General features: G+C 39.9%; 3 protein-coding genes across 3 annotated transcripts in view; 1 reads left to right on the top strand and 2 right to left on the bottom strand.

Annotated features, from left to right (window-relative positions):
• The first annotated feature begins 472 nt into the window (after positions 1–472).
• rab3il1 (RAB3A interacting protein (rabin3)-like 1) lies at positions 473–6743 on the top strand. The gene is made up of 11 exons (XM_054619460.1): positions 473–489; positions 621–804; positions 933–1028; positions 1830–1907; positions 2200–2436; positions 3841–3969; positions 4338–4450; positions 4689–4712; positions 5086–5185; positions 5276–5342; positions 5490–6743. The coding sequence occupies exons 1-11, from the start codon at positions 473–475 to the stop codon at positions 5573–5575; spliced, it is 1131 nt and encodes a 376-aa protein (XP_054475435.1). The 3' UTR covers positions 5576–6743.
• A 759-nt stretch (positions 6744–7502) lies between these two features.
• On the bottom strand, positions 7503–14710 carry epx (eosinophil peroxidase). Its single transcript, XM_054619455.1, has 17 exons — positions 14693–14710; positions 14518–14605; positions 14340–14436; positions 14052–14227; positions 13251–13383; positions 13019–13148; positions 12727–12933; positions 11909–12275; positions 11673–11833; positions 11337–11595; positions 11093–11263; positions 9926–10163; positions 9641–9852; positions 9396–9560; positions 8801–8884; positions 8525–8621; positions 7503–7560 (listed from the first exon to the last, which is right to left on the bottom strand). Exons 1-17 carry the CDS (start codon positions 14708–14710, stop codon positions 7503–7505), a joined length of 2661 nt encoding a protein of 886 aa, XP_054475430.1.
• Positions 14711–15722: 1012 nt separating this feature from the next.
• Positions 15723–23789, bottom strand: part of hps5 (HPS5 biogenesis of lysosomal organelles complex 2 subunit 2) — a 15217-nt gene continuing 7150 nt past the window's right edge. Inside the window, exons 9-23 of the mRNA XM_054619551.1 lie at positions 23747–23789; positions 22986–23164; positions 22462–22620; positions 21946–22105; positions 20691–20808; positions 20129–20272; positions 19896–19964; positions 19217–19791; positions 18697–18817; positions 18454–18603; positions 18240–18359; positions 17875–17988; positions 17682–17788; positions 16926–17217; positions 15723–16482 (exon numbers count right to left, since the gene is read on the bottom strand). The exon at positions 23747–23789 is cut by the window's right edge and continues 46 nt beyond it. Coding sequence (XP_054475526.1) covers positions 16422–16482; positions 16926–17217; positions 17682–17788; positions 17875–17988; positions 18240–18359; positions 18454–18603; positions 18697–18817; positions 19217–19791; positions 19896–19964; positions 20129–20272; positions 20691–20808; positions 21946–22105; positions 22462–22620; positions 22986–23164; positions 23747–23789 — 2412 coding nt within the window. The 3' untranslated portion in view covers positions 15723–16421. The remainder of the gene's footprint in view (positions 16483–16925; positions 17218–17681; positions 17789–17874; positions 17989–18239; positions 18360–18453; positions 18604–18696; positions 18818–19216; positions 19792–19895; positions 19965–20128; positions 20273–20690; positions 20809–21945; positions 22106–22461; positions 22621–22985; positions 23165–23746) is intronic.

Raw genomic sequence — 23789 nt, 5'->3', positions numbered from 1 at the left:
TATGAAGAATGAATTACCTGGGCTGATGAATCTAGTCCTATTGCACATATCTTTTTTTTGGTTGAAACATTGGCTGTATATGCAAAATATTAGAAACCCTACCATAAAACATATAACTACAGCCGCTCAAAAACTGAACAATATAACCTAAATGTTGGTAGGATTTCATTTATCTTAGCCAGGTGTACCTAATGAATACCAACTAGTTTTTCTTTTTTTAATAATGATCACCCAGTCCTACATGAAAATGATGACTTAGTAGTTTCATGTTCCTTGTTAAGGTACATTTTTGTTTATGCAAAACAGTTTTTTGTTAAAAGGCACATTGTACAGTATCAACATCATGTTGAAATGTAATGTTAATGTGTAATATATCATATATCTTAAAGTAAAGAAATCTTTAAGACATTTAAAAGTAACATTTTAAAAGTTGATTTACATCTGGCACCCACACAATTAAAACATGCACACAATGACCTACAACACAAAGCATACAGGAAAGACGAATTGTTGGGTAATCAGTCATTATCACTACATCAACCTAATATCATATTAGACGGTCTTTATAGCAACTCAGTTTTAGGAGTGGATATGAAATCTTTCTGTTTCTTTTATGTTAGGTTGGTAGATCTGGATCCAGAGCCTAAGTCCAGACTGGAGGGTGGAGGCCAGGCTGGGCCAACCTCAGGCAGGGGCCATGGCGACCTCTCCCGGCTTCGTAGCTCCTCGCTGGAGATCAGAGAAAAAGAAATTCGAGAAAAGGGCTCGGAGATCCTCAGGGAACAGCTGGACGCTGCAAAGAAGGTGTTGTAACCTATTTTATGCTAACGCAGACAGACAGACAGAGCATTGTGTGGCCTGAAAAAAAGTTGACGATGCAAATGTCCTTCCTTGTAAAATGTGATTGTGAACTTTTCTCCTACACAATTCAGGAACTGAAATTAAAGGACAAGGAGTGTGAGCGTCTGTCACAAGTCAGGAATCAACTGGAGCTGGAGCTGGAGGAGCTGACTGCCAGTCTGTTTGAAGTAAGCAATAATCAATGCTCTCTGAGTGACTGCACTGTCATTTGGACACTTAGACCCTGATGATTAGTGATGAGGAAGTGACGTGTCTTCTTACTTAACATTTACTGCAAGTTTAACACTGTAATATTTCACTGTAGGGTACTAGACAAAAAAAATCAACTGGAATATTTCAAATCTGTTCATATCAATATTTTATGAAATTATCAATGGATTGAATCCCATCAAATAAGATCACATGTTTAATGTGAAAGGGATCGCACCAAGTGATGAACCCACAGATAATTATCATCTCACCAACTCTTCAGCTTCCCTCGGCTCTTTTTGTTCATTGTTTTGGTTTTCTTGCCCCAGAAGCCCCGCCCTCGTGAATTACAGAGGGCAAAGGAGAGAAGCAGAATGCGTATCATCAAATTTCGCAATTGCATTTGTGTTTTATATCAATTTTTGAGACACTAGAACCAATGCATATGTGTCTTTATTTAATTAGTTTGCACATTACAAAAATACAATTAGTGTACGTACACAGACTTTGATGTATATTTGATATATACTTTTAACTGCATATACCCAGTTATACTTGACTTTAAAGAAAACAAAAGCTTGATGTGTGTTGTTGGGTTGTTTTCAGCAAGTGTCCAATAGTCACTTATTACTGCTTAAACTTTTTAACAGATTTGCCATTCACAATAAGTGAATTATCAAGAACAATGTCGGATCAAAGATTTCAGATTTCCTTTTTCAAAACCACAGTTTAATTGGACAACAGACTTTGTGTTAATGTTTCAACCTTCACCACAACAGGAAGCTCACAAGATGGTGCATGAAGCTAACGTCAAACAAGCAGCCGCGGAGAAACAACTGAAGGAGGCTCAGGGAAAGGTGTGTGAGGATGTTTCTATGTTTCTGTAGTGCAGTTGAAACTTAAAGTGATGATTCATGAGCTGAATGATTTTCATGACCCTTTGTCTCATTTTAATTAATCCATAGCAGCTGAACTTCTTTTGAATTGAACTGATGTCTGAAAAATTGGCGCCTGCTATTATTTTAGATACGTTTTATGTCAGAAAATAAAATGACTGTTATTGATTTTCCTCCCATCATCAGACTTTTGTCATTTTTTTCCCCCAATTTTCTTTTATTCTTCCATACCTTTTCTGCGTCTTGCTCCCAGATTGATGTTCTGCAAGCAGAGGTGACGGCGCTCAAGACTCTGGTGTTGACATCAACACCTTCTTCACCGAACCGCCAGCTGCATCCACAGCTGCAGCCGTCGGGAACCAGGGGAGTGTACAGGCATGTCGGGGGCCACGTCCGCAATAAGAGCGCGAGCGGTGCCTTTCCATCTTCACCTGGAAGACCAGAACCCTCCTCAGTTTCCATTCAGCCTACGGCCAAAGAGGACCGAGAGGTAACCTGAATGAAGTTTGGACATTTGCCTTTCCTTTCCTTTGTGCGTTTCTCTGTTTCTCCCCTTCCTCCCTGTTTCCAGTCACTTATATCTCAAGTTCTCTTGGCTTTTTTCTTTTCTCCCAGTACTAACCTCTCCTGACTTGTTCTTCCTCTCTGTCTCTGGTGTCTCTTCCTCTCTCAGCCTGCTGTTCCTGCTCTCCTCTCTCTGATACTCTGCCTTGTTCCTGGCCAATCTGTCAGTGTGACTTTTGACCCTTACTGGCAGGAGCGGGGGGAGGGGCTTGGCACTGACAGCAGACAGGTAACTGCATCGCTTCGACCAGGCCTCATTTTTAAGTTCACCTATAGATTTAAATGGTCGCACATGCACCCAAAGCGTTCTGAGGCGTTTCAAACTACTTCAACCTTGTTTCGATTTTGAAAAGTCAAATGAGGACCCATTGACCAAAGCAGTACCTGTTTGGAGAGAGCTTAAATGATTGAAATGCTAACACTTTTTTCATAGAGGAATCAAGAAATACATAATTGATTAGTAATAATACTACTACTACTACTGTCGCTTTTACTGGTTTAAATGACAAACCTTGCAGGGTTGAAGTCACATCAGCTGCCACTATGTAAAGCCTGTTTGTAAGTTGATGGGAGTCTGTTTGCTTTCAGCAGGATGGTGTCTGTTTTCAGCCAAAGATTGTTTATGAGGTATCGAGGCTTCACTCTGTAACACCACTGTACAAGTGCGAACTGAAGTGCAACTTTTTGTTGTTTCAAAAACTCTAACAGAGTGATACTTCTTCCATCTAGCGGATTGTGTTGCACCAATTTCACATTAGTTAAACTTTCATCTATACCATATCAATAATTCAATCTTTTCCACTTTTTCTTTTGAATCGGGACTTTCATTATTTAGATCAAGTTAAAGATTAAGTGCGTCAGTTATTGCTTTAGTGCGTATGGGCCTTTTAGTCTTTCAAATTTCTGATTATGTCAGCATTTTTTTATTTTATGTTTGACCAAACAATGTGAAGTTCAACAATGTTTTTGGCTTATGAGTGGTTTGGGAAAGAGTTGGTTGTAACAGTTGACTTTAAAAAAAAAAACCAATTGAAAATGAAATAATGAATCAGGGACAAAAGCTTCACTTTCTAAAACATTTTGTAGTTAGTTTTAAATCCATTGCTCTCCAGCTAAAATGCAAACCGCACAGCTATTTGCACTATATCATTTGTATTGGATTAGTTAGACTTTTCACCTGTCTCTGTTTTAAAAGTGTGATTTTTATGGTGTCACTTAGAAACTTTCTGTTATTTAACAGGGTTTGTCAAGGGTGAGGGAAAGGACTTTAGTTAACACATAAGACAAGCGGTCTAATAAGTGAGTTTGATTGATTGTTTGCTTTTTTCAGATGGACTCAGTTCTGTATGCAGAGTTTTTGCTGTGGAAGGAGAATCCAAGTGTAGAGCGCTCCTCTGCCTTCTTGAGTCGCATCTACAGAGAAGACATTGGACCCTGCCTCTCCTTCACAAGATCTGAGGTCAGAGTCTACCACTGCCTTGGTTATATTTTACTGTTTGAAGTAGGGCTGTCACAATATCACATTTTTTTTTTATGATGGCTGATCATGAACCTATCGCTAGATGCTCTCTAGTTTATTGTGCGTTTTGTCTCTATTTTGGCAAAATAATCAGTCCTACCCTCAAAATGTATAGAGATATGGAGAGAGAGTCTGTAACCATTTAACAGGTGCTTAAGGTGATTATTTACATAATGTTATCATATGTATATTAGACTGTTATCATGATACAATATTTCTTTTTTTAAATATCACGGTTATCGCCAAAGTACCGGTATATTACTCAGCTACTAGTTTAAAGTCCTGTTATTGAATACTGTTCTCCACAGCTGTCACAGTTGGTGCAGAGTGCAGTGGAAAACAACTCTTTGACTATCGAGCCTGTGGCCATGTCAGCGTTACCGATGGTCAAAGCCTCCGCTATTGAGTGTGGCGGCCCGAAGTGAGTTATCACGACGACATATCATCCATCAATGTTTCCTCTCTTTCACCATTCACTGCTAAACAATGGCTAAGTCGATACACTGAAAGCCCTCTCTTCTTTGGTTTTATATTTCCCTTTGATGATTAGTGGTCATAGCTGAAGGTTGTTCAATTTCTTCCTACATATCTGAGAGAGGATTAATTAACGGGCACATTTCTAATCACTGTCTGATTTAAGATAATCTTTTTCTTTCCAGTGGCTTTAGGGCAGCTATAGAGACGTAAGTCCTCTCAGGAACAATCACTTGCTTTTCACTAACTCAAATTACTGTAGCATGAAGTCTGCCTATCCAGGCGTCCGAAAGGTTGTCAATAAATCTGTAAATTAATAAGCTCTGCATGTGTCTGGATATATATTAATTAACCTTTTCATCTTAAGGTGACTAACTTTCTCTGATTGTTTACAACTACCTTTTTGCTGTTTCTCTTCTTAAATGTTTGTGTCTGGAATGTGTTCTCACTTATTAAGTCTTAATTCCAAGTTCCCCAATTTGTATTGTTATTAATACCAGAAGGGGTGTTACTCATGTTTGCTGTGATTAAACAGTGTAGTTGTAGCTGTAAATGTCTGACAACTGATCTTTCTGTTTGTAGAAAATGTGCATTAAGTGGCATGTCGCGGCTCTGCCGCCATCGCATTAAACTTGGCGACAAGGGGAGCTACTATTACATCTCTCCTTCCAGCCGAGCACGGGTAACTACCACTTAATCTCTGTAACCTTCATTAGACGCACTGCTGTTAAGTGTTGCTACATGTGACCTCGTCCTTATCTCACCTATATAGATCACAGCAGTTTGCAATTTCTTTACTTATATCCGCTACATCCAGCAGGGCCTAGTGAGACACGATGGTAAGTTAACACAAACATGTATTTGACATATGTTATTTCTCAGTATGATTTCGTTTGGCCTCCTTTGCTTTATGCTTTGCCAACACAGGCTTTATTCAGACGCTGACGTGTTGTATCTTTTGTTGTTGTCTCTTTGCCTTCGTCCAGCGGAGCAGATGTTCTGGGAGGTGATGCGTCTCCGCAGAGAGATGACTGTGGCCAAGTTAGGTTTCTACCTCACTGACCAGGGCTAGATGACCTGACCGTCCACTGAGACACCCGACAGGACGGCATGATCCCAGGACCTTGATTATTCAAGGTCGGGGTTAAACTGTGGTAGCAAACAGTTCTTGGATCAGGTTTTGTTGGAGGCGTTGTACAGCATTAGTGATCCAGCAGAGGTTGATCAACAAGGGAAGTAGAAAATGTTCATGTGCCACTTTTATGCAATATGACAAAAAGTTAAACCAGTACAGCTAGAAAGAAGTAAAATAACATTACTTCTAAGATAGTATTATTCCCAGATATGTAAAATATATTTTCTGTTATACTGCAGGCCTCCAGTAATTCTCCAGAATTGTAACTTTTGCTGAACCTCCCCGGCGGAGTATACACAACCTATATACACAGTAAACACGACTCATGTTAACACAAATAGACTCTATGTTCTATGCTCATATGAGCACAAAGAATGAAAGCAGTGTAGAGTTTAGTTGGTCTCTTACCTCAAGTATTACATACTTATATAACTATATGTAATGTAATCATTCTGCTGTGAGATTGACAATATCCATGTGGTTTCCACCGAACAATTATTTGGGTAGTTTTCTTTATTCTTACACGAATATAATGTTCACTAGAATCTCTTAGTTACTTTCAGTTATCAGCTCAAACACCACAGACTTTTTTTCTCAGCATGGCCTTCATTTTGTTGATGCACTCTTGCACTACTTGTTCTAGATGCCTTGTATAAACACATGAATGAAACAGTTTCATGTAAGCCTGACCTGTACTTCATAATCAAAAATAATTTTAATGACTTTGATATGACAGTTCCACACTCAAAATAGTGACTGTTTTACGATATAGTCAGAAAATCAACAAGCTTCAAAAGAAGTTATGGCAATATGCACAACTGTAGTTTTGCACGGTTGCAATGAAAAGTATGTATGTGTAAAAGCCATAAATTACATTGCATGAATGTAGTACATAGCCATATAATATAGTTTATATTGGTTGTACTTCACAGTGTAGATTTATTATTATAATTAAAGTCAAATTTTTACAGAAAACGGTCCGTTGAAGATAAAAATGAAGAATATTGTGTCAGAAAGTGCAATAACTGCTTCTTAGCCTTCTTTAGGGCTTTGAGGTTCCTAGCCTCAGTGTAAACACTCCAATAAAGACGAGGCATTGTAGCCTCAACACATCACCTTTGTTCTGTGTTTGATCTATCGGTCTTGTTTGAGCAAAAAAAAAAAGAAATGAATCAGCTGGTTTGATGTCGGCTCTTTTTGGCGTTTTGGGATGTTAAGACTAAAGTTTGGGAAAGATGACGCATCATTGTAGTTAATTTGAACTCAGAGACTTATTTCTCTAAGGGCACAACGCTGACTTGGCTTCAGATTAAGGTCGTCACTGGGAACCTCGTTACCCCGATTCCAAACGCTCTAAAACACACAGTTACCTAACGGGTTTGTAATCAGGCACAGGGATACAGAGACGATATCCTGCTCAGAGAGGCTTTATGGTATGAAAATCTGTTTTTGGAGCAGACATTCCAGTAAGATTTTAGTTTCCGGATTGAAAGTACTTTTGTAAGCTTGTTATTCTGTTTTCATGACCTCATCATACAGATTACCACCTTAATGAATAGTTTGACTTGGACTGGTCAGTGACATAATGTGCAGTCAGAGGAGAAAACATGTGATCACATGAGTAGATCCTGTCTTGTTTTATAGGTACAAACTGTAGTTATCTACAATGATCAAAAATAGGGATACATATTAATGTGAAACGTTTGTCTAGCCCTAGTGTTATAAATAAACTAGACAAAATATTCTACTACTATAGACAGAAAGTGCAAAGCTCAATACATTTGCAACTTAAAATAATGAGGACAGTATGATAATCAAATAACATGCTTAAGAGGAACATTAGAGAATACATTGACCAAACTCTTTAATTTTTCTCCTGGCAACATCCAGCATTGACCAACTCTTCTTTCTTGGGAAAATATCTGCAACGGAGATATTTAGTTATTCAACTTCAACTTAAAAACAACTGTTATGTTTTGTTACGTTACAGGAAGAATAAACAATTCAAAGAACATGTCAATTTACTAAATATGTATGACTTAAGCAGTGGTGGAATGTGACTAAGTACAATTACATTTAAGTACAGAAATTGAGTACAAATCAAAGGTATGTGTACTTTACTTGAGTATTTCCATTTTATGCAACTTTACACTTTTACTTAACTACATCTTTTACTCAAGTGAATTTGTCTCATAATTATTGGTTTCTTGTCAGATTACATTTTTTCATTATCTTCCTGTCTAGTGAAAACCATGTATCAAAACGTTGGGATTTGGAATTAGAAGTTTTCCTTATTACTTTTAAATTAACAATTAAAAAACGTCTTGGATCAGCTGGAAAATGCAATTGTCAAGGAGTTGAAAAACAAGGCTCATGAAAAGTTGACTTTTTAGAGATGCAAAATTCTCACAGGACAGCAATACCACAAATATATTAGGATTTATAGAATATGATGCATTGCTGTAGATTAAACTACCTAACTGTATATAAAGGAGATAAAATAAGCACAACCTTTAAAATCTTTAGCAATGAAATTCAAAATACACATTACTGCAGGACTAATATTAATCCAGAAACATCATATATATATTAGTAAAACACTGATGGGGAACATTTGATAGCAGAATGAGAACTTTTACTTGTAATACTTGTAGTACATTTTGATTCTAATACTTAAAAACTTTAACTAAAGTAAGGTGTTGAATGCAGGACCTTTACTTGTAACATTTTCTGAACTTACCAGACAGTTCTAACTGTACCAATTGTTTCCTTTACTCACTTAGTCATTATAGACACATTACTGAATTTATCAAAATTCTCAATGTGAATGTTCAACCCAACTATAACGTTGAAATATCGATTAGATTTGTACCTTCAATGACTTACCTTCGACAACATAACAGGATCATCAGCAGAGCGGCCACACCAACGATCACTACTACCACTGCAGTGACGACAGACACGACGGACAGCGAGGCTGGTTCTGGATCAGTGCAGACAAACATGAAGGTTCAGGATCAGAAGTAAGAGATGTTTTATGTTGTGAATGTTTAAGGGACTCGGCAATGTAAGGATGGATTTATATACTTTTCAAAACAAATGTTAGCAAATACTAAAGCATGTGCTAAAAGAAGAGGGCATCATCAAGTAATCTGAACCAACCTGAGCAAATAAAGGAACCCGGTATGTTGAGACACTCCAGGTGTTGTGGGCAGACAGAAGTTTGTTCTTCGCATTCATTAATATCTGCAACAATCAGGCAAAAACACTGATATCAATGACACATGCACTTTGTTTCTAATGGCCGGTTTCTCACAAAACAAACATTGACAGTTTGGTAATAGTTGGCAAAGCAATTTCACCCCAAGATTAATTTAGAAGCTCTTTAGAAGTATTTTGTCGACTTCTATTAGCAAAGTCATGAATAAACTTTATATGTCAAATCCAGACCAGTGTAGATGAGTAGCCATTAAAGTGCTCAGAGCAATAGAAATTTGTACAGCTACAATTCCATGACATCTGCGAAAACTCCCATCTACTAAGGAAGATCATGTGATGTGATCAAAAGCTCCAGTACAGCTATTGAATCGACCTTCTTGGTAGGTTGTTTTGCTTATTTTCGGTTTTCAAGATCATAAGATCATAAGATTTTTTTTAACACATAAACCATATTTAGCTGCACTTGTCTTAAGAAATATATGCTAACTTTGTAACTTTGATATCTATTCAAGCCTTGTCACCAGTTTAGTCTTTGTACCTTGACACGTTGGGGGTGTGGGGCTCCACTGCTGGCTTATTGGATCACAGCTGACGGACGAAGATCCGATCAGCTTAAAGCCAGAGTGACACTGATACAGAATCACAGAGTCACAGAGCAGGGAGTAGCCAGATTGAATCCTGGGTATCAGACCACAGCTGGGATCTGGAAGAGAGCGCAGACATGTCCATGTGAAAACACAGGACAAACCCGATATCACACTGTTTACTTTACGACTTCCTCACCTGTGTCTGGTTCTTTCCAGGGGCCGAGGTCGAGGTGGGAGATCAGTGGGTGCGAACAGGCCAGCATGTCCTCCGGTCTCTCGGTGCGTGAGAACGGATCAGCGGGGACATGGGTGATGTGGCTGTTGTCACAAATGATGCGGGACAGAGAGACGCCGTGGAGGTGTCTCCTCTGGGTGCTGGTGAACACTCCTTCTCTCTCCCACCAAAACCTGGGGTGACAAAACCCAGTTTCAGATTTCTCTTTGAATGGTCTTAATGTTACATCAGAGGATTTAGTATCACCTGTCCCCGTCTCTCAGCGCTTTAAACTGTCTCGCCAGCAGGCAGGACAGCAGTGGTCCGACTCGACCTCCTGGAAGAGCGGGCTCAGAGATGGCACCGACCCACACGTCGATGTTGTGTGGCGTCCCGTATAGGAGCTGGAGTTTGTTAGCCAAAGTGAAGTTAGACAGAATTTCGGCCAGTTCTGATGTAGTATTGGGAACAGAGAGGCTGCAGGACCTTCTCCATGAGCCGTATCCTAGTGGGGGGAGATGGGACAGGAAGTGAGGGAATTAAAACACATTCCTACATCTGGAACTGGTTCATGAATCATCACTTTTTTTTCAGTGCAGACATTTTGACACCATGAATGACAGCTGCAATTGTTTGGTATACAATTTCCAGAGGCCTGAGATGACACATAGATGGACCCACATTTTGATTACGTTTCTACGACGTACAAAACTATGACATTTTTATGACTTTTTTATCACATACTTTAGTATGACTTTTTATGACAAAAATGAGGTAATGACATACTATACTATGTATAGTATGTCATTACCTCTCCTCTCGTTTCAGATAACTTCCCTTCCGGCCTTTGTGTGTTTTTCTGCTGATGTGATTGTCTGCCCCAACCCTGATTGAATCCACCTGTCTAATCACCCTAAACTCCCCAATGTATTTAAAGCAGGCAGCAACCTCCGGTTCTGCCGAGTGAAGCCAATGCGGAAGTGTCCTTAAACTTGCATTCTCTCTATCGACCAGCAGGAGGGGGCGACTCCTCCGTTTGCAAAGGAAGTCCGATTGTATGGAAGTCTATGAGAAAATGACCCTACTTCTCACTTGATTAATTACCTCATTAAACATTGTAAACATGAGTTTATGGTCTCATTTACTAGTTTTAAGTCTTCTGCAATCCAGCAACTATACAATCATTTTTTTTGACCAACTATACTATCACTTTTTCTGACAAACTATACCATCAGTATAATTAGTAACTAATATTACCCTGATATACCAATTGTAAATACTTGCTATTGCCTCATTATTGCTTTGGTGATTAAATGGTATTACTTAATTATAACCTCTTTATATTCAAACTATTACTCCACTATAAGAATATCATAACTGAGCTGTAATGTAAAACGTGACACTGTACTGTGCCAGAAGATAGAAACCTGGTACCAGGCAGGCCGTGATCCCGGCCCCTCTGGAGGTTAAGGGCTCCAAGGTCCAGAGGCATCCCTCCCTGTGCCTGAAACAACCTCTCCGTCAGCTCCTCCACCATCATCTGACCTGGAGTCTGCAGCTTTGCGGGAGACAGCAATAGACCGCGCAGCACTGGGTCTATACCACCTGACACACCGGTAGAAAAATGAGTTAATTTGTATGTATTTGAGTTAAATGTATGACATCATCGTAGTTTTACCTTCCTGCACGACCCTCCAAGAGGCAAACAATGAATGATGCAGAGGCAGCTGGGGATGCTGGGAGTTGGTGGTGTATCCTGGCCCCAGCCTGGTCACCACTGGCTGCACGGTGACGTGGGCAAAACGAAACGCAGCAGCTGCAAAGACGTTAGCGATGCTCGGATCCACCTCAGGATCATACCCCTTATAGGGAGGCATCAGACGAGACATGACACCTTCACCGAGGACCCGCGGCAGGTAGTGCTCCCATGTTAGGATCTGGAAAGAAAAAAAGGTCAGAGTGCTGGGAATGTTCATGTAGGTAGAAGTGAACAGATGGAAGCTGCTAGAGATACCTGATGAATGGCTCCCATGACCTTGCGGGCCTCCTGATAAAGTGTATCAGGGCTCCAGTGAGGGTTGAGCAGGTGCAGCTCTTTGACCAGTCGGTTGTGCTCTCTCAGAAAGAGTGTGTGCAGCGCGATCATACCCAGATGTTCATTAGCTCTTGAATCACCTGTGAAAAACATAATCATAAACAAAAGCTCCAAGACTGCAGAGAGCAGACAACTCATTACCTTTACTCGCTCACCAGCTTGAAAGCAGGATGTGGTGTTCTCCTGCTGCCTGGATCTTTCCAATGCCCCCGAGGTGGTGGAGTTTCGTGGGCCGCAGGGGTCCAGGTGAGCCTGCCGGCGTGGCAAATATGGCATGTAGGCCAGCTCATGGTCTGAGTGCTGGGAGTTGAGGGTCATTAAGCCCAGAGGAGATGAGCGGTTTCTCAGAGCTGAGGCCAGACTGGTGGAGCTGCCATACACCATACTGGCATCTACAAAGGAGGTGATGGCGTTGAGCTGCTCTCGGTGGCGATGAGTCGGGACTCCAGCAACACAGCTGGGAGCAGAGCGGAAGAAAGGCATGCAACTCTGGAAGCCACTGCGAGGATCTGACAGAGGGATCTGGGGAGAGAGGTTATATGGTTTTTATAGTGGATGATGAGGGGAAAATAATTATTCTTGTTTTAACCAGTAAAATTATTTATTATATATATAATTATAATAGTGGATAAAATACCTTCTGTATAAGTTATTCATTGCTTGTTATTTACAACATTTTAAGTGGTTCATTTTTGTCAAGAACATTTGTACTTTGCACCTCCCTTTATTTCAATAAATGTATTTTTCAAATTTATTTTCTTCTGTATCTTTCATATTTCTATGTTTATTGCATGTGTACTAGGTACTGTATGACTATATATGGAAAATTCAAACATTTTAAATAAATAGCATCTTAGGCAAAAACATTTCTTTGAAGATAAATAAAAGTTCTAAGTTATCAAATAAAATCAAAGAGGCAGGATCATCAAGGCTTAAAAAACATGTACATTGAGAAGCTGAAAGTAAATCGTACCTGTATGGGGAAGCAGGGTGTGTCCCGGCTGCAGGTGTGTGTGCAGTCAGCTGCCGTCCTGAATGCAGAAGTACTGGGGCTCTGAGGCGTCAGCACCACGTCGTGGTCAATCCACTGACCCCACTCCACCAGCAGGTGGGAGAGAGTGGAGTCCAAAGAGATGTTGTCATTGTGAGTGAACAGCACTTCCTGAGACACCAGCCGCACCTGGACAACAAACCAAATCAGGAGTGTTTGAGTTATGGCAGATGATGGGACAGAGGACGACAGAGGGCTGCTGTAGGACTCTTACTGGAGGCAGAGTGGTGTTATGGTAGGTGTGCTCTGGGTCCCAGCCTCTGGGCATCCCCCACACATCCTCATACTCTGCAGGCAGCCAGCGGGAATATGGGATGTTTGCAGCCCCCCATCTGGGATTCTGTCTTAACAGGACAAAAAACACAACAGACACAGTTATCAAAAAACAACAAAAATCTATTATAAATCAGCACTGCTCTTTGACTGCATGTTTACTATTGTTTAACCTGTTGTTGCACTCTCCTGTGATGGATCTGTAGCGCTCAGACAGACAGTCGGTTTCACAGCTGGGTCTCTGCAGCTCAGCAGAGCAGCCAGTCACCTGCAGCAGGTTCTCCATGTCCCCTTCACTCAGAAGCTCTTTGGAAACATGCAGTTAATACAACATGTAAGTTATACAAATAATAACTATAGTATTTAGAAGGAAATAAAACAGCTGGTTTGAGCTTGTTTGGGGTGGTTGATCAGATCATTTGCTCTGGCTTTATGTCAGAAGACAAACCTATTTAAACCAACGTGCTCCTGACATTTTCTGTGAATCTGTACTTGTACCTTTTACATTGGCTTGATTCTGCGACCTCCATTGGGCTCCTTAATAATTTACTATTATATTTTACTCACTTATATTAATATTTAACTTTAATTTTTTGACACTGTGTAATTAACAGTAAGTGCATTGAACATTGAATAAAAAATAAATAATACAAACTTAGGTGATAAAGAAACAAATAATAAGAACAAACATCAAAATAGAAAGGCTTTTGATTATTTGTGGCTCCATGAGGTTAAACGTAGGATCCCTTTTTGTGTTGACCAGCTGAAAAGTTAACAGCTTTTCAACACTGTGTATGGGAACACGTTGGGTGCATTATATGAGGATAAATAAAAGGACAGCGTAAATAAAACGATGGTTATCCGTAGCCCTTAAACATACTGAAAATCAATGTAAGACAAATACTAGTTGTAGTAGAAGTAGCCATAAAGATTCTGAAACGTCTCTGTGTTGGTGTTTTTCTGCTGCTCTGTACCCTGATGGTCGGGCTGCACCATCGTGTGAGTGTAGACCATCTCTCTGATCAGCTCCACTGTGTTGTCCAACAGTTCTGCAGCCCTGATCTGAGTCCTGGTCCTGGCTTCAGTCTGTTTAAACTGAGCCAGCAGATCACTGGGTCTCAGAGCGCCTTCAGTCAGAGACTTCTTCACCCTGGAAACATTTATAGCGTTTAATAAAACAATACTGTACAGATGTAAAATGATGATGTATGCTTTACGGTGGACCTGATACATTTTTTTTATATTGACCCACTCATTTTTACCTTTCACTTGTGCGTGCATAAGCAGCATCAGTCAGCTCAATCGCTCTCTGAAGTGCCTCCTTTACAAATACAGATCCTTGATACACAGTTCCTGACATAACCACAAAGGAAAACATAGATGCAGTTAGAAAAACCTCAGTGTCTGGGCTCATCAGTAATAATCGCCCAGAAAACCTACCTGAGGTGTTGTCAAATACCCTGTTTAGAGAAGCATGCTCAGGGAAGGACAGCAGGACAAGAGCCAGTCCAAACAGAGAGACAGACACCTAAAACCAGAAAACACCTGACTGAATATCGATACAAATTTGCTACTTTATTCAATTAAATTAAGAAGGAAAAAAAATAAAACTTACCATGAGTGCTGCGTCCATCTAGAACATTAAAACTGTTAAATCCGTTCAGAAAGGATGAGCTTCAGGTTTAGCAAAACGAATCACGCTCATAGTATCCTGCCACTGCACCGACCATGACTTATCTTGACAGCCAACCTGTGTGTGTGTGTGCTTGTCACCGAGCGTTGGATTTGCCATTTATACACTGGCAGCAGGGCCAACAGGTATGTGCAGAATCCCCTTATCTGTCCTACTGGTGACAGGAACCCAACATCAAACACTGGACTCACTGCCTCGAACTAATAACATTCAAATCAAATTTACTTCTGTCCTCATGATGAAAACCTTCTGTCATATTTGGATCACTTCAATCAAATTAACAATTCTACCCATCCCTCGAGAGAATATTGCAGAGTAGTGTTGTAGAAATGGACACAATCAAGCAAACAAATAGAGGCAGTTCAAATATTGAATGTCCATGCAACTTCAAAAGCAGATTGAAAAGACAGGCTGATTTTTTGCAGACTAATGGAATTTCACAATGATATTTTAAGTACATCTTTCATTATAAGTGTGTCTGTCTCTGCCATGTGCCAAAACCTTCAACAATCTGATCGTCCCTGTGCCAGTGTTGCAGACAGGTGAGTGAGCTGGAAGATGAGGATTCTGGGAAATGATTGAAGAACCAGGGATGAGGATGAAAATAAGAACAGAAAGGTCTCAGTTAAACCAGCGTTGAGGATGTGACTCATAAAGCTTGGTTGTGTCGATTCACCAGGCTGCCTGCGTCGTCCCTTTGATGCTCCAGGTGTGTGATACCATCAAATGAGTCATCGGTTCCATTTCATTACGATGTCATTAATATTATCTCTGTTTACCCACATTACCCATAATCCACTTTATGTGATGTTCTAGATTTGAAATGTAGAAATGTTTTGTTTGCAAAAATGTCCTGTTGAAGAAAATACAAGCAAATACTTATACAGGTAAGTAAAGGGCCATTTCACCGACCTTTCCCAATTATCTTTAATGGTTTTTAGTTATGTGGATTCTTTCAGGTGGTTGTTTTAGGTTAAACACTTTCACAAAGTCAACAAATAAACCCTCACTATCTATAAGGCTGAATACTAGGGATACATGGGATAAGACTAACTTTAGAGTGAAGAAAAAAAGATTTAAACTTCATATTTTTTGTGCAGAAATAAACAAAATCACACAATTTTAAAGAAATCTGCAGGTTGGATTTGAGCCAATCTTTTTGTTGTCCTCTGCTCGTTATGTGGACTTTATTATTATTATTTCATTATATAATATTATTATTATTATTGATGTGCATAGATATGGAAACACATTTACCAGGCTTGGTGATCATCATGCTAACAGAAACATTAGTTCTTATAAACTAAAACAAAAACAAAATACAGACAACTTTTATTGACATGATATTAGTTGGTTGGACATTTCACTGTCATTGTTGACACTTCATTTTTGTCCTGTACATGCAACAAAAACACATTTAACCTGAATAATAAAAAGAAAGGAAAAACTTGTGCAAAAAAAATGTTCAGTAAAGGTTAATAAGATAATACTGTTTTCACTAAAAGGATATGTATCCTAATTCAAACTGGAAAGCTTTTACAAATATTACAGTGTACAACTTTAGTGACATCTACAGCAGCAGTTACTGGGGAGATTTACATACAGTGTTAGTTTTATTATTTGGTATAGAGAAGCTGCAGCTGTTCTTTCTTTAGGCGTGCTGAGACCAGAGGAAGCGATCACAGCGCTCAAGCATCGTCTGGATCATTGCTCTGAAACAGAAAACAAAAGAATAGCACTGTAATACCTACAAATGAAGTCCATTCATATTACACTGATTATTTCTTATTTTAGAAGTATTTTTCATGACATTTCAGATTTCATTCACACATTTTGGTTCTGATGGATAATGTTGTGTTTGGTTGATTGTTATTGTTGTCTATGTCTAAAAAAAACACACGTTAACTAGAACAATGCCCGCAGTGTGTCTGCAGCAAACACTGCTGTAATGTTTTATTGAATGAACACAACCCACAACTGGCTAACCCCTCACACAACAACTACATTCACTTAAATCAATGCAGAGCCTCTGTGCAGACAGACTTGTCAGCTCTTTCTCATAGAGATAATAATAACAGTTTGATAGTGGCAGTGAAGGGAACACCCCCTATACATGTGTTCTCATTAAAGTTTGGTAATTGGCACTCTGACCCACCTCTGCCTCTTCTCAGTGACTCTCAGAAGCTCACAGACCAATTTGGAGTGTGGCAAAAGGACCAACTGCACTCCACACTCCTCCAGGACGGCCATGGCGCGGTCAGGCCCGGCTGTTCGGGCCAGCATCAGGGTCAGGCTCTCTGGGCTGATCTTTCCACCACAATCTGATGAGCCGTTGGACCAGCTGCTCCCATTCACACCTGTGACCTGCTCTGAGTCTACCGCACTGCTGCACCGCTGAGATAACTGGATCAATAGCTTCCACTCTTCCAAGGTCTGAGGCACAACACCTGGAAAATAAGAAATTAGACCATGATGGTGATTCAGGCCACTCCAATGAGTGCAGACAGCTTCACTAAGGTAAATCATTAAGTAGCTGGAATCTTACTGATGTTTAACTACAATATCTGCAGTTGTTGACATGTTTTAGTTCTCAACAACGGCAACATGAAGAAGGGTTAAAGTGACACTAAAGCTGTGTCCCACTTCAGGGGCTTGATCCACTCTGGTGTATTTGTGGTCATTTTTTTGTCTGTTTCGTCTGTTTGGCTCATAACTTGTGTTGGGATGAGGTGACAGTGGGTAGCTACACTTTGTACTACTAATGTATAATGGATATGTTCCTTGGATTTCCATGCAGTAGGCATGTTGTTTTCAGTATTTGCCTTAGTAACACCTGACACACATCACATCACTGTTATGAACCCATAAGAGATTATAATTCTGCTTCTGCCTGAAAGTGTAAAAGTGTTACCATCAGCTTCCTCCAGCAGAGTGATGTCATCCAGCTGACAGATGGTGGTGAACGCTTCTTTGCGACACTGCAGCTCACAGCAGAGATAGATGTAGCCAGTCCAATACCTGCACACACACATTATACAGATGTAACCTCACAAACAATAACAGCGAAAAAACATGACTGTTGTCTCAAAGGAAACTAGAAGTACCCGTGACTGCGGCAAGTCTCTGCCATCTTCTGCTTGGAGGAGAGGTCTGAAGGAAGACGAATCAGGAGAGACAGCAGGCGTCCATAACCCCAACTGAAGCAGTGAGAATGCCACCTGCAACAGGAGTCACATGAATTCAGTTACATTTATTCTTATACTTTACTTTCACAGTATTATTTGACCTTGTTGTGGCCAAATATAATCCAGAAGTGAAATGCACCCATGATAGTAGCTTAGTCCACATCTATTCAGGCACACTTTATGTTTCATAACCTCAAACTAAAAACTTTCTAGGCCTTAAAGTAAATTAAATAAATATTCATGAATCTCATTTTCCATTTTTCCCCACATCAACAGGACCAGACCTGGGCTGTCCAGCAGGGGTCAGGGTATCACAGCGTTGAGGGGCATCGTGGGTAAGTGCCAGCTCCAGCCAATCCTGTCTCAGTGATTCTGGTTCAAGAAGGGACTGCAAAAATGACAATCTATAGAGGAAGAATGAAGAATGTAAAAATCAGCAACATGAGGAGTTTAAAGTATCTTTCTGTGTTTGATAAATAGATGAACTTAAAGATGTACCTGTGCTCCTCAGTTCGTGACTGGACCAGATTATCCAGGTATGCCAGGAAGTGGCTTTGTTGAGCCATCGTCATTACATCAGCAGGAGTTATTGTAGGATAGAACTGCGTAAATGAGCGGACAGCCGCCTCCCCGTGCTTCTCATACAGCCTGGATAATAACATAAAAAACTCACTTCACAAGGTCCATCACAACTGTGATATCAGTATACTGACCCTGTTAGAAAGAAATACGTGTACTAACCTGTGTAAGTGAGCAAGGAGAGGAGGGGCACTCCAGGGCTGCAGCTCTCTCAGACTGCGCAGTGATCTCAGCAAATCACCTCTCTGAATAACCTCCACCACCTTACTGGACTGAGTGAGATCTACAGAGGAAGACAAAAGTAGATTTTTCAAATAATTTAAGATTAAACTAGTAGAGTATCAGAGATGCATGGACGTCTGATTTGGGGAGATTCTGTTTAAAAAATGGTTAAATTATGAATTAATGTGATTTTCTTTAGTTTTTTTTTTTTTTAAGTTCAGATGTTAAAATACCCTTCATTGACTAATCTGTGTAAATGTGATCCTGTTTTAAAATATCTTATTACTTATTCTAAATTATCTTTTTGAAAACAGCAGACACCCAAGTTATGATTATTGTTTAAGTGGGATTACTGTTTTTTATTTACATTTTTTCTTTCTGAATTTGTAGAAAATTTAAACCTGAAAATAAAATACAGGTAAAAAAGATTAAACCAGAGCTTTAAGGAGAAGCTTCTGACCTAGCATGGCCTCTTTGAAGGAGCTCTGCACCTCCGGCTGATCCTGATAACACAGCAGACACATTCTTCTCACACGCTCTTGGTCCAGCAGAAAGAAGTAGGTGCGTAGGAAGGTTGTGCAACCCGACACTTCATTCTCCTGGTTTCTAAAGCAGCTCATCTCTGTGTATAATGTTGCCAACTGGGTGAGATTTGCCAGTAGGTCAGATGGTATAGGTTTGGGAGACACCATTCGAACAGGATTTGGAGGGCTCCCATTTGAAACTTCAGGCTTCTTCTCAGTGGAGTCACACCGGTCCTCTTTTTCTCCAAGCTCACCAGACTCTTCCTTCTTCTCCTCTGTGATGCTCTCTGTTGGTTCTCCTGACGAGAATAAAGACTCCTCTTGTTGCTCTAAGCAGGAGTTTAGATAATCCCACCTCTCCTCCGCTGGTTCATCCACATTTGAATCACCCGAAGCAGCTGACCTGTGCTCTACAGGTCCGAGTATTCGCTCCAGCACCGCCAGCCACTCCTGCAGAGTTTCTCCCAGGCAGACTGGATCCAGTAGCACCAAAGGATCTTGGATCTGGGAGCTGATGTTGGGAAAATGTAACATATAAATATAAATTAACTTTCTACTAAAAGGCAGTGAAATCTTTCAGTCATGATTGTATTAACAAACATTGACAGCACTTACATAGCTCGCTCTGTCGCTGATCGAAGTTCCTGCATGTCGGCCTCTGTGTTTGGCATTTCATCGTAAATTCTGTGATGACAAATATAATTTAATTTCATCTGATTTACTTTTTATAGTCTATTCAAAACAAGATATTAGCCCAAAAGACAAAGAAACGAAAAGAAACATGTTTGTGGACTCATCTCTTCGCAGTAGTAAGGGGTTTTAGTCCACTTTTACTGGTCTGTACTTACTCATTTTCCATTTCCTCTGAGTAGGAAGCTGAGACTGACATTTCTGAATGCCCGCTGTCCCTGAATTCAGGCCGTTGCCAGAGCTCTGAGTTCATCTGGAGGGTGTTGATCTTCTCTGTTGTCTTCTTAACAAAACTAGAAACACTGAGAAAAAAAATTAAATTTGAATAATAAAACAACCTTTTTCAAACAATATCACATTAGATGGGTTTACAAGCTAACAACTTGAAAGGCAAACAGCTCTATTTGCATATGACTAATGACTGAATGTGACGCTTTGAAATGAAACCTGACACATTTGTCTACACAGATGTACAATGTAAAAAAGTAGATGTAGGTCTTCAGTGGAAAGGGGAAGTAAGCCGTCTAAAAGCACAGCTGCATTTGAATAATTATAGTTACCGGAAGAGTTTCAGTCCTCACAAAAAAAAGAAGAAGCATAATCCACAAATAACTTCATCAGTGTTGAATAAAAATCAAAGCTATCTAAGATGAGGGCTTCATGCCTGTATGGCTGCTGTGACACATTATTGTATTGTCCTTTATTTCTCTGGATGTTCACCTGTCTTTGACAGCCTGCAGAGCGATGCGAGGGGGTTTGGGACGGAATGAGAGGGGGAGGTGGAACTGCAGGCCTTGCTCAGATCGCTCAGCCTCCATACGCTCGCTGCTCTGTGGATCTGAATAAAGATGAGGGCAAGAGCCAGAGTACAAACACAGATGGATGGAGTACTGGAGGGGAATGATGAAAGGCAGAGGACACAATGCAAGCAGATGGAGCAAAGTTGCCGGACACCACTATCGAGAAAACATAAATTAAATGCTGCACAATGCAAAAAAAGAGAACCAAAATGGTGATATACGTGTGATGCGATGGAACAGACAAGAAACTTGACATTAACAGCCGGACAAAGAGAAGATTGCAATCGTAAAAAATCACAGCTGTCAGAGGGATCATTCAGGTCTCACAGCAGAATCCAGTGAGACAGCACTGCAACATTATTGATTCAATTATTTTATGTTTTTCAAATCAAAAAGAAGCAGGTACATATAATCAGTATGACAACAGAGTATATAAAGAGTCAATTTATTGTCAAATGTATAGATTTCTCTTTGGCATTTTTCTTCATGTTTTGTTTTGGATTATTCAGGTATTTCAATAGAGTGGCATATTTAAAACAGAAAATAACTTCACTCTCTTTTCACACTGAACTCAGAAAAGGCAGAAAAAGAGTTTGTTCCTGATACACACACACAGAGATATGTGTATGTGTACACAGTACAGAGAGAGAGAGAGTAAGAAACAGAGAAAAACAAGGAGCGAATAAATGTGTGTGTGAATAATCATGTAGTGTATTTCTGTTTTGCTTTAGTTGTTGTTTTAGCATTAAAGCAGTTTTAGCAATTTTGGGTTTAATTTGTTTGTGTGCAAATTAAGAGTAGAGGTAAATAAGAAAAGTTTTTTTAAGAAGAAGATAGTGCAAAACAGGTGTTGATTGTTATCATTACATTATTTGTTTAAATGAGTTTATATCCAAAAAATATCCAAATAATCAAGCATTTTTGCAGACATTCTTTCTCTTTGATGTCTCTGTAAATTAACGTATAAATAGTAAGATTCCATCTGATAATTATTATGTTAATACTAATACTTAGAATTGTTATTATAAGTAATCTCTATATAAACGTAACAAAAAATGTTATTCTTAAAATTTAAATTAGTCCGTTCATGAAATTTGAAATATAATTTTGTATGTTTAAATTGCAGTCATTTTTATTAACAGCATGTATGCATTTAACAGCTAAAGATCTCTTACCATGATCCACATGATCATCCTCCTGCAATAAACTGAACTCTTTGAGCCGCTCCTCCTCTGACATGGACTGGTTGATGAGGGAGCTCGTCTCCTCATCTGACTGACTTCCTCTGCGGCTGATCACACGATAGATTCCACAGTCCAGGACGTTGAAGCTCTCCTGGATAATGATATATCGGATATCAGCACACACTCATTTGTTACAAGTGTATAAAGATTTACAGAAGCTGTGTGCTTAAGTTATATAGCTCATAGAATTGTGTTAATATATTGAATGACCAGTATTGATGTGCAATTATTCTGCCTGCATTGTTGAAACCTGTTACTTCTCACCAAACATCCAATTTAATGTAATGCCACAGAGACACTTTTAATCAGCTGAATGGTATCCATAGCGACATGATTCAATGAGTCCCACAGAAAAGTAAAGTAAATGGAGGTGGGGTGCTTATCATCAACAGTTTTTGGTAGTTGCCATAACGTGGAAATCATCTTCAGAAAGTTACTTAAACCTACATGTGAGGAGATGCTACTTCTTCGGCTGCTGGAGGCGGAGTCCAAAGGCTCCAGTTTAGTGATGACTTCCTCCAGCTGGCCAGTCAGCTCCGGGTGTGTGCTGGAGCTGAGCTGGGACCGGAGATGTTCAAGGCGGTCGATGGGAATTGCTTTCCTGGCCTGAATTTAACAGGAATGATGAGCAAGGCTTTTGCAAATGCTTTATCAACACAGGGGAGTTATTACTAAGATCATGAGAAATCTAGTTAAGATACCTGATTTCTAAAAGGCTTGATTTACTTCAAACTACAAATGTTTAACACAAACTACTATGGTCCAAAAAAATCAGGTTATGTACCTGCTTTGTTAAGAAGATCATGATGTTAACTACTGAGATATTACCTTGTTACCTTCACAATGTGCTTAATCCTTGGGAAAACAGGAAGTCAGAAATTCACACAAATATCTTAGCCCCAATAAGTCTGGAATCTAGGTTACACCATGCACGAAGACCAGGCCAGTTAGCATGCCAGTGGCCACCTTACCCTGCTGGTGGTTATAGTGTGCTGGAACATACAGCAGACCGTAGCAGCCAGAGTCCAGGACTCCCTCCGGAGCAGACGCTCAACACACCGCTCAGCAGATAACAAGGAGAGGTGGGACAGACGTCCGCTGCCATGGAGACAGAAGAGCTCGTTGCGGTAGACTGCAATATCAACCAAGTCTGCAAAACCAGAGAGTGGGTTTGGATCTATTTACAGCAAATCAAACAGAAACAAAAGGGCTGTCTGACCAATGCTAAAATGGTTTAATATTCAGATCCTTTCCATGTCAGTATTGTCTAGCGCAGTGGTTCTCAACCTTTTTTCAGTGATGTACCCCCTGTGAAATACTTTTTTAGCCAAGTACCCCCTAACCAGTGCAAAGCATTTTTGGTTGAAAAAAAGATGTAATACACAGCGCTCTGCCATCAGTGTCTGATTTATCAAACTGTCAACACTGACGATTGCATTGTTGCATTAAATTCAGTTTATGAACTTATATTTTATTGAATATTTATTAAATAACAATTTTTAAAGGATCTTTGAATGGATGCTAATTTTAAATATATTTTTTAAAAATCTCACGTACCCCCTGGAGTGCCTTCACGTACCCCCAGGGGTACACGTACCCCCATTTGAGAACCACTGGTCTAGTGGTCCTATATCAACATATTTACAGCTTGTGTGTGTTTATGAATACAATGTTTGCTTAAGTACTCCACAGATCGCTTGTGCCATTTTGGGAGGAAGCAGCACAAACACACCTTTGACTTCAGTCCACAGAAGCACTTGTCCGTTCTGAGGTGT

This window comes from Anoplopoma fimbria, chromosome 19, assembly GCF_027596085.1.
Source record: "Anoplopoma fimbria isolate UVic2021 breed Golden Eagle Sablefish chromosome 19, Afim_UVic_2022, whole genome shotgun sequence".
NCBI classification, from domain to species: domain Eukaryota; kingdom Metazoa; phylum Chordata; class Actinopteri; order Perciformes; family Anoplopomatidae; genus Anoplopoma; species Anoplopoma fimbria.
Note: the sequence above shows the minus strand (reverse complement) of the source record. Positions and strands in the feature narration are given on the sequence as shown.

Bases quoted from the DNA above. Each gene is read 5' to 3' on its own strand.
- rab3il1 (XM_054619460.1), top strand. The intron at 1,029-1,829 runs GTAAGCAATAAT...TCACCACAACAG, and splicing joins TGACTGCCAGTCTGTTTGAA to GAAGCTCACAAGATGGTGCA. The intron at 2,437-3,840 runs GTAACCTGAATG...TGCTTTTTTCAG, and splicing joins CGGCCAAAGAGGACCGAGAG to ATGGACTCAGTTCTGTATGC.
- epx (XM_054619455.1), bottom strand. The intron at 14,437-14,517 runs GTAGGTTTTCTG...CCTTTGTGGTTA, and splicing joins GGTATTTGACAACACCTCAG to TGTCAGGAACTGTGTATCAA. The intron at 8,885-9,395 runs GTACAAAGACTA...TGATTGTTGCAG, and splicing joins CACACCCCCAACGTGTCAAG to ATATTAATGAATGCGAAGAA.